The 16,209-nt window shown below is 40.2% G+C and overlaps 1 protein-coding gene across 1 annotated transcript; it reads right to left on the reverse strand.

Annotated features, from left to right (window-relative positions):
• Window positions 1–40: 40 nt before the first annotated feature.
• fam50a (family with sequence similarity 50 member A) lies at window positions 41–15,382 on the reverse strand. Its single transcript, XM_080733449.1, has 13 exons — window positions 15,116–15,382; window positions 14,068–14,152; window positions 12,936–13,035; window positions 11,785–11,942; window positions 11,508–11,584; window positions 10,622–10,688; window positions 9,662–9,723; window positions 8,708–8,784; window positions 7,652–7,706; window positions 7,095–7,143; window positions 6,799–6,869; window positions 6,361–6,471; window positions 41–266 (listed from the first exon to the last, which is right to left on the reverse strand). Exons 1-13 carry the CDS (start codon window positions 15,224–15,226, stop codon window positions 258–260), a joined length of 1,032 nt encoding a protein of 343 aa, XP_080589575.1. The 5' UTR covers window positions 15,227–15,382; the 3' UTR covers window positions 41–257.
• Between the last annotated feature and the right edge of the window lie 827 nt (window positions 15,383–16,209).

Consider the following 16,209-nt stretch of genomic DNA (forward strand, 5'->3'; position numbering starts at 1 on the left):
TACTTCTGGTTGAGACAAAGGACACGTTTTATTTTTTCGAAGGCAATACAGCCATTTTTATTTTTTTAACAGATATTGTAGCTATATACATACTGTACGAGCGTTGGTTGGTTTTCACAATGCATTAGAAACTCGGGTAAATGTGTTATGTCAAAAGTTGATTAAAAGTGAAAGGAATCTCTTACAATGCAGTAATAAAACAAAACAAATAAGTAGGATTGCACCACTAATAGCAGGGGATGGAGACGTCTGAAGTTTCACCGGATCTGAAATGACAAGCAAAACAGAAACAGTTAGTTCTGACTGAGGCAGTATCTAACATCTGTGTTCATAAGATAAGATACATTGTATAAATTATTTTAGATCTAGATGTTTATTAACCACATGAATTCTACCCTGGGGCAAACATTCGTAGAGAAATAAGATATTTTAGTAACTGTACATTTGCTCAAATGTTATATTTGTTGTCTGCATTTACGCATTCTAACTATTAGGAGCAGTGGGTGCCCGGTGAGCAGTGTCTTGCACAGGGACTCTTCAACAAATACACCGGGGATAAGTCATTAACAGGGGGCCTAGGACTCCGCTCAACTAAGTTCAGTATATAAAGGGTCTTAAAATTGAAATGTAACTAGATACTGAAGCTTATACAAATCATATAACCAATTAAACCTGATTTAAACTTCATCATACATCGGTGTCACATACTGTACATCAAATAGCCAATCTACAAGCTCATAGCTTGTAGATCGGTTATTTGGAAACAATGTTGTCACAACATTCATAGACCAAAACTGGGAGGTCAGGTTGAAAGTGGCACCAAACCCAGCCAATGCGAAGGCAGTGCAATGTTATTCAGTAACTGTAATATTTTCAACCCTTTCAACTATAACAGAAGTGATGTCCATTTACCTTTATTTTACAATGTTGCTTTGAACTACATCACACTCTGGCCTGCACTCTCACCACTCACAAACAGTGGTTAACATGTGTCTGCCTGCTCCCAACGCCATGAAAAACCTCAGCTTATGATCCATTTATTCTTAGAAATTCTTTTGGTTTCCAAATTTTTTTTAATTTATGAAAAGATGTGATTTATTTTTCTTTAAAGGACGACTTCAACACATTTCTACCTATATTCATATAATTGGTGTAAAGTTCACAACAAAGTTGCAAAATTATTTTCTACTCTGTCTGTGTCTCTTAGGAATGGCTGTGGCCAGTTCAAAAACCCATCTGCCAGTGACATCATCGTTAGGAAGGTATTTTTTTAAGATTTAAAAAAGAATATTTACATTTTTGCAAGAACAGTGGCTTCCATTATAACATTGTAACATTTAAGGAATAGAAAACCTGCAGGTTCTATTAGCTTGAATTCCGCATTGATGATGTCACTGATAGATGGGTTTCTGAACTGTCTACAACGCTCCTATGAGACACAGACCAAGTAGGAAAGAAAGTGCTATTTTATCATGAACATTAGTGAGAACCAATTATATATAGATAGGTTGAAAAGTGTTGTCCATTATTTTTTTTATTTTTTTATTTTTTAAATGCGATCTTAAAAATTGGTCTCGATCGGCAGTTTGGGAAACAGTGTTTTAGAAAACTGTATTGGGACTAAGGGACTGTGTATTATTTTCTTTTTGGCATACTTATCCAGACCTAGAAGTTACTCAAATCAAACAACATACTTTTACAGACTTTCCATACTAGTGTAGGAACCCTGTATCTATGTAAGTTATATGTTAAAACATGATCTGCCTTAGGATAGTGGGAGATTTCCCCAAATAATTCCATCAATGAAACTCAATTATTTAGGAGCATGTCCATGCAGGAAAACCTGGCAGTATTGGAATTCAAGTGAATGAACACAATCCTTTTTTTTCTGCACAGAACAATGAAAGCTTTAGGCAGGAGGCCTAAATGATTCACTACAATTATTCTGATGGTGTACATTACAAACTAAATTTGACCTGTTATGGTTGCCTAAATTGTTCAAACATTTTTACCTCTCAAACATAAGCTGAGCGGAAATGTTTAAATAGATAATGTAGTTGTATTCAATACATCTTTCAAAGAAGGTATTGAAATGCGGGAAAGGACTTATACTGGAGTATACTGTGTGTGTGTATACTTGTGCTGAACTTACCTATCTGGCATCAAACTATCACAAGTCGCACAATACTTTCAACTCTTAAAACCACAACTACCAGGTACTTTGGTGTGATAATGAAAAAACAATTAATCATTAAAAGTATTCTCTCAGGCTAAGGCTACCTAGCTCACAGCGTGCCACGAAGCTTGTATATCTGCTATTTTGAACATTTCAGAAACATCTTGAAAGCGTTATTGATTTTTTTTATATACAAATCTTCTCATCTGGGGATCTGTCCTTGGCACAAAAAAAAAAAAAAAAAAAAAAAGATTGTTGACCGCATGGGTGGCCAAATATCATTTTTGGGGTCCATGTCATGAAAAGGTTTGACAACTCCTGATCTAGTATGATTCAAGAACAGGGGTGCACTGGTCGCTTCACGCTACAGCGCTCCGACAGTTTTTTGTTGTAGTTGTTGTCAGGATCACGCACATGCACGGCAGATGTGCACACTGCACACACGTGCACGCTAGAATGAGTTCCCTTCGATTCAAGAGCCAAGTACGTAAAAAGGTTACTTTGCATAACAGGTTTACGGTTGAGAGTGCAAATGTCCTCACATACATGGTATACAACAACAACATAGCATTTTGGCTACAGTACTGCTTCTGCCTGTATCCTATCTACAGCAACAGGAATACCTCAGCCACCCTCAAAGAAGAGAAAGATACTCGCTCAAAGCAAACTTTTAAGTTTCAGCTCCTAAAGTTCAAGACATTCCTTGAGAAGATTTACAAAGTGGGTGAGAGCAGGAGTCATGTTAATGGAGGACATGTTTGATGCGAAGAATCTTCTCTCCTTAGATCAGCTAATGTTGAAATGTAGTGTACCCAGGAGGGATTTCTGGAAGTTCATGAGGGGTTGTATCATGACAGCTGATAGAAAGCCCCCCTGGCCTCAGTCACTTGTAGTGAGAAAATATGGCGGTTAAATTACACGGTTAGATGGAGTACTTAAAGGGATGTTTAGAGACCACCATCCCTCAAACTATGAGGCTATTAAGCTGTCATGTGGTACAATCCCAGTGCTCTGTAGCTCGGTACATGCAGGTTCACCTAATCCCCTTTAAAAGCATGCATAGAAATTATTGGACAAAAAGACTAGTGCTTAGGGAGTAAGGCAGTTGCTGTTGACGCAACAAAGAAAGAGGAACGCCACTCCATATGCTGCATGAATGTGAAATCGTACATGATTTCTGGTCTACTGTTATTATATGTACTAGAAGCTGCGTCTAGTCGGCGACCTGGCCAACTCGGAACAATGTAAATAGGGAATGAATGCCCAGCCCTTTAATGCAAACCCCATTATACCTGTTTTCATAGGACCCGTTTTGACCATTTTTGCCCATATATGGAGATATCTGTATCTGTCTGTCGGTGTCCATTTTATGTCCATATATGGAGATCACTGCAGTTATAGTTCTGGGTCCATTTTATGCCCATATATGCCCATATATGGAGATATCTGTCTATCTGCATCCATTTTATGCCCATATATGGAGATCTCTGTATCTGTCTGTCTGTGTCCCTTTTATGCCCGTATATGGAGATCTTTGTGATTCTGCATCCATTGTATGCCCATATATGCCATATATGGAGATATCTGTTTATCTGCGTCCATTTTATGCCCATATATGAGATTTCTGTCGCTTTTTCAAACAATCGTGGGTCGGGTCGGGTTGAGGCCGAGCAATGCACTACCTGCTGCGGTGGGGAACGCACGTGCCGAATTTGAAATAGGGAATGAATGCCCCACCCTTTAATGCAAACCCCATGAATGCCCCACCCTTTAATGCAAACCCCAATATACCTGTTGTCATAGGACCCGTTTTGACCATCTGTTTGTCTTTGTCCACTTATGCCCATATATGAAGATCTCTGCACACACAGTACCGGTTGCGGAAAACTCTGATGTCAGACTTTATGCCCATATCTGGAGAACGCGCGTGCCGGTGGGAAGAAGGGTTCTCGAGATACGCGGATTACATACATACATACACATTCACAGAGATTTTGTGTTGACTCATGTGGCGTACGTGATGTCAGAGCCTTTTATGAAGTGATGTCACAATGACTCAGCGCTTGCGCCGATTCCCTCCGGAACAGCCTGATGTCAACAATCAGCTCCGCATAAGGAGATTCCGAACGTTTCGCTGTCCATATATGGAGATCACTGCAGTTATAGTTCTGGGTCCATTTTATGCCCATATATGCCCATATATGGAGATATCTGTTTATCTGCGTCCATTTTATGCCCATATATGAGATTTCTGTCGCTTTTTCAAACAATCGTGGGTCGGGTCGGGTTGAGGCCGAGCACTGCACTACCTGCTGCGGTGGGGAACGCACGTGCCGAATTTGAAATAGGGAATGAATGCCCCACCCTTTAATGCAAACCCCATGAATGCCCCACCCTTTAATGCAAACCCCAATATACCTGTTGTCATAGGACCCGTTTTGACCATCTGTTTGTCTTTGTCCACTTATGCCCATATATGAAGATCTCTGCACACACAGTACCGGTTGCGGAAAACTCTGATGTCAGACTTTATGCCCATATCTGGAGAACGCGCGTGCCGGTGGGAAGAAGGGTTCTCGAGATACGCGGATTACATACATACATACACATTCACAGAGATTTTGTGTTGACTCATGTGGCGTACGTGATGTCAGAGCCTTTTATGAAGTGATGTCACAATGACTCAGCGCTTGCGCCGATTTCCTCCGGAACAGCCTGATGTCAACAATCAGCTCCGCATAAGGAGATTCCGAACGTTTCGCTGTCCATATATGGAGATCACTGCAGTTATAGTTCTGGGTCCATTTTATGCCCATATATGCCCATATATGGAGATATCTGTCTATCTGCATCCATTTTATGCCCATATATGGAGATCTCTGTATCTGTCTGTCTGTGTCCCTTTTATGCCCGTATATGGAGATCTTTGTGATTCTGCATCCATTGTATGCCCATATATGCCATATATGGAGATATCTGTTTATCTGCGTCCATTTTATGCCCATATATGAGATTTCTGTCGCTTTTTCAAACAATCGTGGGTCGGGTCGGGTTGAGGCCGAGCACTGCACTACCTGCTGCGGTGGGGAACGCACGTGCCGAATTTGAAATAGGGAATGAATGCCCCACCCTTTAATGCAAACCCCATGAATGCCCCACCCTTTAATGCAAACCCCAATATACCTGTTGTCATAGGACCCGTTTTGACCATCTGTTTGTCTTTGTCCACTTATGCCCATATATGAAGATCTCTGCACACACAGTACCGGTTGCGGAAAACTCTGATGTCAGACTTTATGCCCATATCTGGAGAACGCGCGTGCCGGTGGGAAGAAGGGTTCTCGAGATACGCGGATTACATACATACATACACATTCACAGAGATTTTGTGTTGACTCATGTGGCGTACGTGATGTCAGAGCCTTTTATGAAGTGATGTCACAATGACTCAGCGCTTGATTTCCTCCGGAACAGCCTGATGTCAACAATCAGCTCCGCATAAGGAGATTCCGAACGTTTCGCGCCGGTTTCGGAAAACCGCGAGTCGGGTCGGGTCGAGGCCTGGCACTGCACTCCGCGCGGCGGCGGGGAACGCGCGTGCCGAATCTGAAGCCGGTGGGACGAACGGTTCTCGAGATACGCGGATTACAAACAAACAAACAAACAGACAGAGATTTGTCGCATTTATAGATAGATTAACAATATAATGGAAACAGAATTCACTGTGAATCCATTGTGTGTGTTGGGTATTTTAAATGCTAAACTGCAAAAGGGTTCTTGGGTGAAATTAGCGCTCACAACAGGATGCAGGATTATATTAAGACTTTGGAAGTAAAAAGAGAACGTTTATTTCAAAGAATGGCGAGATGAGATGACCAGGGTAGCCTCCTTCGGACAACTTATTGACAAAATTAATAATAGCTTACATAAGTTCTTTGAGATATGGGATCCCTATATTGGATATTTTGGTGTATAAATTCTGTATTCTGTAACTTTTTGACCCCCTTGAAACGAGTTTTTTTTAAATTGAGTCAGTCACTTTTATTTGGTGGTAAAGTAGAACCTGTTGTTGCACAGGTATTTGTGAAATGTATCAGTGCCGACCCTGACGCCCCCACCCGACCAGATGGTGAGCTCGGCGGTTGCCTACTTTCCTTAATGTTGTGAAAAATAGCTTGTCTTACCGTGTATTTGTCCCATTTCTTCTCGGGGTCATATGGCTCCCAGCGACTAGCAGGGAAGATGTGTTTGTTCTTCTCATACCAGCTCCTGAGCACTACTTTGCCTGCATGAGACTAGGAACATAAGAACATAAACACCTTTAGCCACAGACAACAAAGCAATACACATCGCTTCTGGGGTGACATTTGTTTAATGGTGTAATCAATAACTTCTGGGTTGTTTTTGTCACTTGTGATGCAGACTGCCCATCCATCGTAAATTACTTGGTGAAAAGTTATAAAATAAAACACTTTTTTTGTGTCCTTTTAATGTTTTGATCTCTAGTAGTTGAGAATTTAAGTTGTTTAGGCAGTAACACTTGGCCAAGGTGAATTATAGAATTTGAAAAGCTGATTATTCCTGTTAATATTACTCAAATAAAATCATCTGATCAACCTCACCTCATCTTTCTCCACAGTGGCATCATTGACCAGTCGAATGTCATCATGGACGTCAAAGCTGAAGAGAGGACCTGCAGAAAACAGGGATGTAGTCTTCAACATGAACAATACCACAACACCCTCAAATATGTATTTTCACGTATAAAGTGAAATATACAAATAACATCCCAAATAGTCCACCAGGGGGCCTACAATAATTAATTTAACACTTATTTATGTGATGGATTATCGTATTTATAAATTGATAATAATAATATATGAATAATTGTCAGGTCAAGCTCTGATTGTGAACTTACCTGATTTGCCTCTGGCCTTTGTTACGATGAAGTCATAGAAGCTGTGATGCTGAAAGAAATTAAGTGTGACAGATTGTTATTTTCAGTGTCCCTGACAAAAGTCTTCTAGTTTCACTTCAGTATGTAGTATGTAGCGATGTTTTAGTGCAGGGGTCTCCAACGTTTTCAGGCCAAGGACCCCTTAGTTGAGAGAGAGAGATGAAGCAGGGACCCCCACAACCTGTTCATAGATTCCATATAGTTTCATTGATTGACAGCACAATCGTCAGTGTATTTTGGATTCGTGTCAATTTGTGTTTCCAGATATTTAACCACTTGAGCCGTCATTACCTAATAAACGTGAACTTTCACTCTGTACTTTGTCTGTTCTTTTTCTCCTCTACACCAAACCTCTTCGCCAAAAATAGCCGATCTACAAGCTCACAGTGAGCTTGTGGATCTGCTATTGTTGGCTACAGTTCTCAGAATATAGACACTAGGGTTCAAGTTGTGAATATAAAAAGGATTGGAAGATTTGGAGGACCCCCTGTAGTAACTCTGTAGTGTCTGGGACTTACATGTGGAATGATCAAGTCCTCTTTGATGTACATGAGCTGCTCCACTCCAGCGGCCCTACGGAATGAGGACAAAAAGGGAACCAAGAAAAATGATTGCTGTGACCAATATAAACATTGAGTCTCCATGCTCTGATGTAACTGAGGTGAAATGTAAACACATCCAGCTGGAGAAGCATTGCTCAACTCTGACAGTGATTCAGTCAGCACAGGGCTTTGCCGCATCAAACCCGTCTTGCTGCGTCAATATATCGTCACTGTTGGACAGAAACCTCGTATCTCCAAGTTTCAAATTTGTACATGTCAAGCCCTGCTTCATCATACAAGGCCGTCGCACAGAAGTAGTGAAAACAGCCGATCTACAAGCACACAACGCCTCGCGATGCGAGGCGTTGTGTGCTTGTAGATTGGCTGTTTTCACTAGTTTAAATCATTTTTAAAATGCTAAATGCAAAACGAACAGTTTTGGACATACAAGGTTTCCACCTGACAACAACGATATGATAGGATTCTGTAGAGCAGTGTTTGTATACATGTGAGTAGCCTTTAGATTAAAGGTTTCATATTGGGTTTTACAGAAATAATTATTATTAATAATAATAATGAATTGCATTTTTATAGCGCTTTTCCAAGTGCTCAAAGCGGTTTACAATACACACCTGTTCATACTTTGGGAGGTGAAGCGGCGAACAGTAGACGCCAGCGTCCTCACTTCCTACATTCTCACACCAATGGTGGCAAGCTAGCAACGAGCGACTCATTGGAGGCAATGTGGGGTTCAGTGTCTTGCCAAGGACACTTTGACATGGGGACAGAAGGAGCCGGGATTCAAACCGCCCACCCACGGATCATTGGACGACCTGCTCTACCTCCCGAGCCACACCCGCCCCAATTACAATTACAATGTCACATAAACTAGCCCTATCTTGTCTGTCGTCTACAAAAACAATTTCATTAATAGAAGGTGGGTAATTGAAAAAGAATAGCGGGAGGAGAAAAGGACGGACAGACGAATTATAGACATCCAACGATATTCTGTATACCCCATATAAGACTCACCTGAGCTCACTGAAGTCCTTCCTGAGGACCTCCAGAGCCCTCTGTAGGAAGTTCTGGATGGTGTTTCCCTTCCTCATCTGTAGGAATTAGAGAAGAGAAAAATAGTAAAATTCTCAGTGTTAATTTAACACTCAGAAAGTACATTTGGTTACATTTGTACAATATCGTAGTTGATTACATTAGTTAAACACTCAAGGATTTTACAGTGCAAACTGTTTATTTGCATTTCAGATTCCTCCATCTGTCCAGTGTTAGTTTGTGTTAGTTTGTACTTTTTTAAGTAAAAGACTTTCACCATTCTCTGGGACCGCAGCAATCCCAGGAATGGACTCAGGGTTCCCACACTTTCTAAGAGAGATTCCAGGATGTTTTATGTACATTATCATATACTGCGTCTGCAATGCAATATACTGTATTATTCTACATTAGGAGTGAAACAACTCATCGAATAATTGTTCAACATTAACATTCCAACCCCTCACTCCCCCCTGACACATACATTATGTGTGACCGTGCTTTTATGCTTTCCTTTCTCTTCAGCCACTAAGAGGAATTAATCAGTGGAATACATAGAATACATATAGATATATATCTACACACTCTACAGTTATACACTATGAGTAGACATTGTACTTTAAATGAAACCCCTTTTGCCCTCGACTGCTCTTCCCTCCTTGCTACAAACACGCTCCAGAGTATGAGTCATTTACATAAGGGAAATTAAGAGGGGACAGTATCTTAATCAGGTGGTAAAGTTAGAGAGAGACAGTTTTTGGTTTAATTTTTGTCAACAGATGGGAACCATAACAGCTTCAAAGGAACAACACGCAAGTTGTTCAATTGGGCTCTGAATAAAGGAATATTCTTTGCCAGTCTAACAATCTGTCTAGACTCCACACCTACATCTAAACAGCTTGTCATAATAATGCACTGCTAAAAGAAATATGACCTTACCTTGACAGTCTTACGGTGTCCAGATCCATCCCAGTAGCTGAACGTGATCTCAATCTCCTCACCTGAGTAAACACACGTCACCAGGACCACATCGTCATTATTTCTTTGCTAATATAAGTGCATGTGGGTGCCATCCCTTGTACTTTCACCCATGCACAGATAGGGCTGTCACAATTATTACATAATCATCTAATCGCAATTATTTGACATAATCGCAATTATTTTGTGATAATCGTCATAATCGTTTACATGTTGAAAAATGTTCATTATGTTCAAACATAATTGTGGAAATAGCAGATCTACAAGCTCACAACGCGTCGCATCAGCTTGTAGATTGGCTATTTCCACTATCAACGTTCTTTTTAAAGAGTAAAGTCAAATATGTCCTTCATTTCTTCGTATATTTGGGTCATGTGTCATATCTGCCATGTGCAACTTCAAATCCTACAAGCCAAACAGGAATGTAATTGTCAACGACAAAAACACAATTAAATCGTTAATCGCAATTATTTGAGTGACAATTAATCGTCACGTTAAGTGTCATAGATGCAGTTAGGTACAAGTGTGGGAGAATTGCATGTCATGTATGGATTCTAGCAAAGGAGGTTAGTTAGTTATTAAATTAACACCGCAGGGGAAATTCAGTTTCAGCTTCCAGATTGGAGTCTGGTTTATGCAGGCTCCGGAATGTGATTTATTTATTTAGCTTTTATTTTTTTGCTGTTCAGACCGCAAAATAATGCTCTGTATAGGCCCCAAATCAGATTTGGGGTGAGTGTGACAGTCTGAACAGGGCCCAGGCAGACACTTTCTGTCTGAACAGGGCTTGGCAGCAGTCACTTTATGTCTTTAAGATTTGGTTATGATTGTCCTGCTCACGTACACAGTAACAGTAAATCAACGGCTTGATTTATGTGCGTGAATGTGGCTGTGCAGTGTGCATGCCACCGTGGTACTCACTCTTGATCTTCTCCTGCTTGCGCTCCCACTCCTGCCTGAGCTCCTCTCGCAAGCGGTTCTCCTCCTCCTAAAACACACAAAAGGCCAAAATCTTTTATATCTCTGCTGTCGGGCCGAAACCTCCTAGTGGAGTTAGGGAGGTTTTGACCGAAGGGCTTTTTACTACTTTTCATTGGTTCAATATTATTTTAACTGACACACAGATGTAAAGGGTGTTCATTAGCACATATTTATGAAAAAAAAAGAGGGTCAATCGGGTGGAGTTAGCTGGTTTGGCACAAAGTGTGGAGTTAGGAGGTTGTGTCCCAAGCACTTTTTATTACTTTCCATTGGTTCACTATTATTTTAACCAACACTCAGATGTAAAGGGTGTTCAATAGCCCTGATTTATGCAAAAAAAATCAAAATGTTCAAAAATGGAGTTAAGAGGTTTTGGCCGAGAGTGACGATATAGTCTATACATTAACATGAAGACTTCATGAATATTGGTATGCCATGCTACACTGGGTGAGCAGTGACCAATGACTGTAATTTTTTAGTAAAAGCTAGTTTTTAATTCTGTAACTCAGGTTAACCAGTATCATTATGAAACTATTACTATAACATTGCGGCAACGTAACCAAAATATATTCTACGTTACTACAGTACAGAGCCCAACCCCTGTAGCTTTAGGTGGTGCAGCACGGTTGCTTGGGTGTCACAGAGGAGACCAAATTAAATATCCTCAATGTCAATTATATTACACTTTTCCAAATACTGATATTGCAGACCAACCGAGGTTAGAATATACAGTACATGCCAATGTACCAGTAGAACCATCCTATGAATAAATGTCAAGTAAAGAAAAAAGTTGAATATGTTGGGAATGATGGACAAAGGCCCTCACCTCTCTGTCTCGGTCTGGCAGAAAGCTGGTGTCAACATCTGGGTTCTTTCCCAGCTTCTTCTTCTTTACTGGTAGAACTGGAAGACAGAGTTAAAGCATGTCACCCACAATGGGCACAGACAGAAACCAGAAACCATGAGTTTGTAGATCAGCTACTGCAATGCTCTTGGAACAAGAGGGCACTGAGAGGAAAAAGGATGAAATATGGAGACAACAATATGATATTGCTCTTTATCAGCCGAAGAGAACATCAGTTTCCATAAATGTTTACACTTACAATAATCCTCTTCTTCCTCTTCCTCCTCTTCTTCCTCTTCTTCCTCCTCCTCCTCTTCGTCCTCTTTATCTTCATCCTCGTCAGGGTTAAACGATAAACTGGCAATCTTCCTCTTCTGTTCCTCTTTCCTCTTTTTCTCCTTCTGTTTCTCCAGTTTTCTACGCAGAGAATCAGGACATGTTTACCGCTAACCATTCCATAGAAGCACAGACAACTAGTTAGAAAGGCAGAGTGAGAGAGGCAAAAGCCTACATAGAGTATGCCAGGAACCTCCCTCAAGGATTCCTGGGATGTTCCCAGTATGCGCAGGTACTGACGCATGTTTTCACTGAAAAAGGTTTTGCTAGATGATGAGCCAATTCTTCAAGCATAATTGAGAAGAATTTAACACTAAGGCCGATACTAATTCCGATATTTTGGAAGGCAGGGAGGGCAATAGGCAGATATCAACCAGTTGTTTTTCCGAAACTGTACATCTTTATAGACAAACGGTGTATGGAGCTATGAAAGGTATCGACAAAAGGACTGCTAAAATAAATGTTAAACAGTATGACCTTAACCCATTTAGGCCTGACCTGAGTTTTCTGAAAAACATCAAATACCGTGTTATTCAAGCATTACAATAACAAATATGTTGCTACATACTGTACATGTACTGTACTCCACAAAAATGTGTTGCAAGCCTGATTAACACATCAGAGCATGTTCTTCATTCAAATGGATTGATCTCACCCAGTGGGTGTCGGGCTAGCACAGTTGGTAGAGCTCTCACCTTTGGACAACAAGGTCATGGGTTTGATTATGGGCACCGCCAACTCAGCGTATGAGTAGCACGACTTGGGGGAGACAAGTCGTGCGGCAACTACTGTGAGGTGGTAGGTGTGGGGCTCCAGCTCAGCATGGTTCTAGCGCATTGTAACGGGGATAGACTCCTGTGTTCTCAGCTGATACTGACAATAAGCCGCCCCAACCTACTACCCAGTGAGAGTAGCCTCTACGCCCATTTACAATTTTTGAAGACGTGCATGTAAGCTCTGCGTACAGACAGCACGACACACAACACAAAACAACACAACACAACACAACACACCGGGCGACACTTGGATGCAGAAGCATCAATGAGCCTTAAAAAGGTGACCACAGTCACTCACAGCTGAAGCTCCTTGGATTGCTCCTTCTTGGCCAGCTGCTTCTCTCTCTCCTTCACCAGGGCCTCCTGTTTGGCCTTCATGTCATTCAATGTCACCAGACCTGACGAGGGAAAGGCAAAGATTTTATTAAAGGGATATTCCACTTTCAATAAACTTTTTGTCATTGTATGGTCTAATCAGGCTTGTATGAACACCCTGAACAGTTTTTAATTTTCTTCATTCAGTATTTAGATATTTGATGTAAATGTTACCAGGCCCTCCAGGCTCAGGGTCTCTCCCCACACACACTCATTGTAACTTCAAACTCCATTTTAACCATGATAGATTCATTCAAAACACCCATTATTTTTTCTGGTGACTCATACTACCCTCTTAATACGTGAGCAGGCCGTGTTTTTTCCATAACGTTTTCCATGTATTTTTAATAATTCTTTGGGAAAATGGAAAAGATTAAATAAAATAATAATTTATAAAAAATACATGAACAACTTTATGGAAAAAACACGGCCTGCTCACGTATCAGTAGGGTAGTATGAGTCACCAGAAAAAATAATGGGTGTTTTTAATGAATCTAGCATGGTTAAAATGGAGTTTGAAGTTACAATGAGTGTGTGTGGGGAGAGGCCCTGAGCCTGGAGGGCCTGGTAACTTTTATATCAAATATCTAAATACTGAATGAAGAAAATTAAAAACTGTTCAGGGTGTTCATACAAGCCTGATTAGACCATACAATGACAAAAAGTGTTTTTGAAAGTGGAATATCCCTTTAAGACTCATATTTATAGAAAGGCCTTTTTAACCCCTAAACTGCATCTATTCTCACTGACACTGTTGTTGTGTGTTTTTATCTTATTGTTCAAATTGTTTTTGATTATGATTCACTGTATGTTATTTTTCTTATGTTGCTAAACACTTTGTAACATTGTTTTAAAAGGTACTATATAAATAAAGTGTATTATTATTAAAGTTTATTATATTATTATTATTATTAACAATAAAAAAAAGATAATTCAATAACATAATTGATAAATAAGCAATCCCTGTTCTGGGCACATTAGTAAAACATTGACACTGTAACATGCAGTGTTGTCACTCAGGTGGTCCATGACATGTGTAATTGGAGGCTACTTACCAACGGTGCTGGATTTGAGTTCTGCCTCCACTGCATCGTAGTGGGCTGAGAACTTCTTGTCAATGTTGGACTTGACCATGTTGTCCTGAAAAGACGACAAAAGTAAACAGCAAGTTAGACGAACATGTTGAACTGTTTGGTCATTTTGTGTCAGTCACTCTGAGGTTATTTTAAAATAGAATAACACTATTTTATTCTCCACTTGCTCAAATAGAGAAAACTTTTATTAAGGCAACGTTTCGGTCTTGGACTTTCCTCGTGCATCTATGTCAACTACTTAAAGTGTTTTGTTTTTGATGAAAATGGCGTGCTGAGGTGAGGTGGGACCAAGTAGTATAGATTGTAAAGTATCAAGCTGCCTCGGTAGTACAGGGGGAAAGCAACCATTTCTGAGCAATATCTAAATAGCTGATTGATTGATTGATTGATTGATTGATTGAAGACTTTATTAGAAGTTTGCATAGGAAAAGGTAGTTTCATGACGGTACAGTTCACTGGTACAAGGTCTACTAAAAGGAGATCCATGAAAAGACTAAGCTTATTTCCACAGGAAACCTCATAATCTCATATAACATGAGACGAAAGTTTGGGTTTATGCAGGGTGTTTGCATTATTGTAGGGCCAGTGGCCAGCCACTGTTGAAAAAAAAGGATCCTGAAAGACCATGTTAAAAACGAGGTGCCTTTGCATAAAAATACAAGTAGCCCAGACGTGATGGAAATGTAAACAATAACATTGGGCTTTTATGTGTGATGGACCGAGGACGCCTGGGGGTCCCAGGCTAGTGGTAACGTTACGTAAGACTGAATTGATTGATTGATTGAAGAATGTATTAGAAGTTTGCAATAGAAAAAAGTACAGTTTCATTACAGTACAAATCACTGGTACAAGGTCAACTAAAAGGAGATCCTAGAAAGCCGAGGCGTATTTCCACAGGAACCACAGGAACGCCGGGGGTCTCATGATTCCACACTTTAAGCCACTGCCAACAGCCTCACCTCGTAGTTAGTATTAAATCATATAATGAAACAAAGTCATGATCATATACCTCTGCAATCTTCTGTTTAAGCTGTTCAAGTTGTTCTCTTTCTTTCTCTCGTTTCTTCCTCAGCTGCATGGCTCTCCCAGCCTCACTGGCAGCCCCTTTGTACTGCGCCATTGTGATTGGATTCGCTCGATACCCTATAAAAGGTAAACTATTCGAACATACACTGATATAAGAGTCGCTCAAATTAAATAGGGTTTTAACTTTGATCTAAAGAGGAATGGTTGTGGAAAAGCTGAGCGTGAGCAGAGCTGCTGCTTCTGCTTCTATCACAACAAGAACAATGGCGACACGGACACCGAAATGCATGCTGGGCACAAGGGCACAAGTCGTGTACAGAATTTGCTCGATTTGTTCTGTTTGTTCCCTTCGCCATGCCGTAGATTGAATGAAAACCTCAGTCTATGATGAAAATGAAAAGCACTTTCAACACAATAAAGTGGGCAACATATGAAAATGAACCACGTTATTTCCTTTATTTTTATTTCCTTTTTATTTACAAAAACAGTCAAGTATCACATCTCATAGATTTGTGAGGCCTACATATTTGCCTCAATTTAGTACGTACAACAGAAATGCAAGTCAAAATAAACATAAATGATATATATATATATATATATATATATATATATATATATATATATATATATATATATGCCTACACACACACACACACACACACACACACACACACATCCCCGGTGGATTGCAGAAGCAGTGCTAGAAGACCTTGAAGAAATCAGGAATATTCCACCAAATAATATTTTGTTGAATACTACTCTCGAATTCCCAATATTATTCGGAAATTTGGTAGAGACGAGAGCGGTTCATAAAAGCATTTTACACCAAGCACATGTATAAATAGTAAACCAGTTAAACTGTTGATAGTAGGCTGCTTACCTATAATAAATCAACATTTCTTATGAACTTTCTTGACATTCATGAAAACAGATTGAATAATTATTTAATTCAACCACATTGAGAAGGAAGATCTGATCATAATTTAATCATTCGTTTGCTCGCTCGCTCGCTCACACTCACTCACTCTCACTCTCACTCACTCACTCACTCACTCACTCACTCACTCACTCACTCAC

The sequence above is a fragment of the Nannobrachium achirus genome, assembly GCF_963921795.1.
Source record: "Nannobrachium achirus genome assembly, chromosome: 9".
NCBI classification, from domain to species: domain Eukaryota; kingdom Metazoa; phylum Chordata; class Actinopteri; order Myctophiformes; family Myctophidae; genus Nannobrachium; species Nannobrachium achirus.

What these genes read in the sequence shown, in the direction of transcription:
- fam50a (XM_080733449.1), bottom strand. Translation starts at nt 15,226, where the DNA reads ATGGCGCAGTACAAAGGGGCTGCCAGTGAGGCTGGGAGAGCCATGCAG. An exon ending in CAATCCAAGGAGCTTCAGCT is followed by an intron (nt 11,943 to 12,935) that starts GTGAGTGACTGT and finishes TTCTCTGCGTAG; the next exon opens with AAAACTGGAGAAACAGAAGG. An exon ending in AGAGGAAGAAGAGGATTATT is followed by an intron (nt 11,585 to 11,784) that starts GTAAGTGTAAAC and finishes TCTGTCTTCCAG; the next exon opens with TTCTACCAGTAAAGAAGAAG.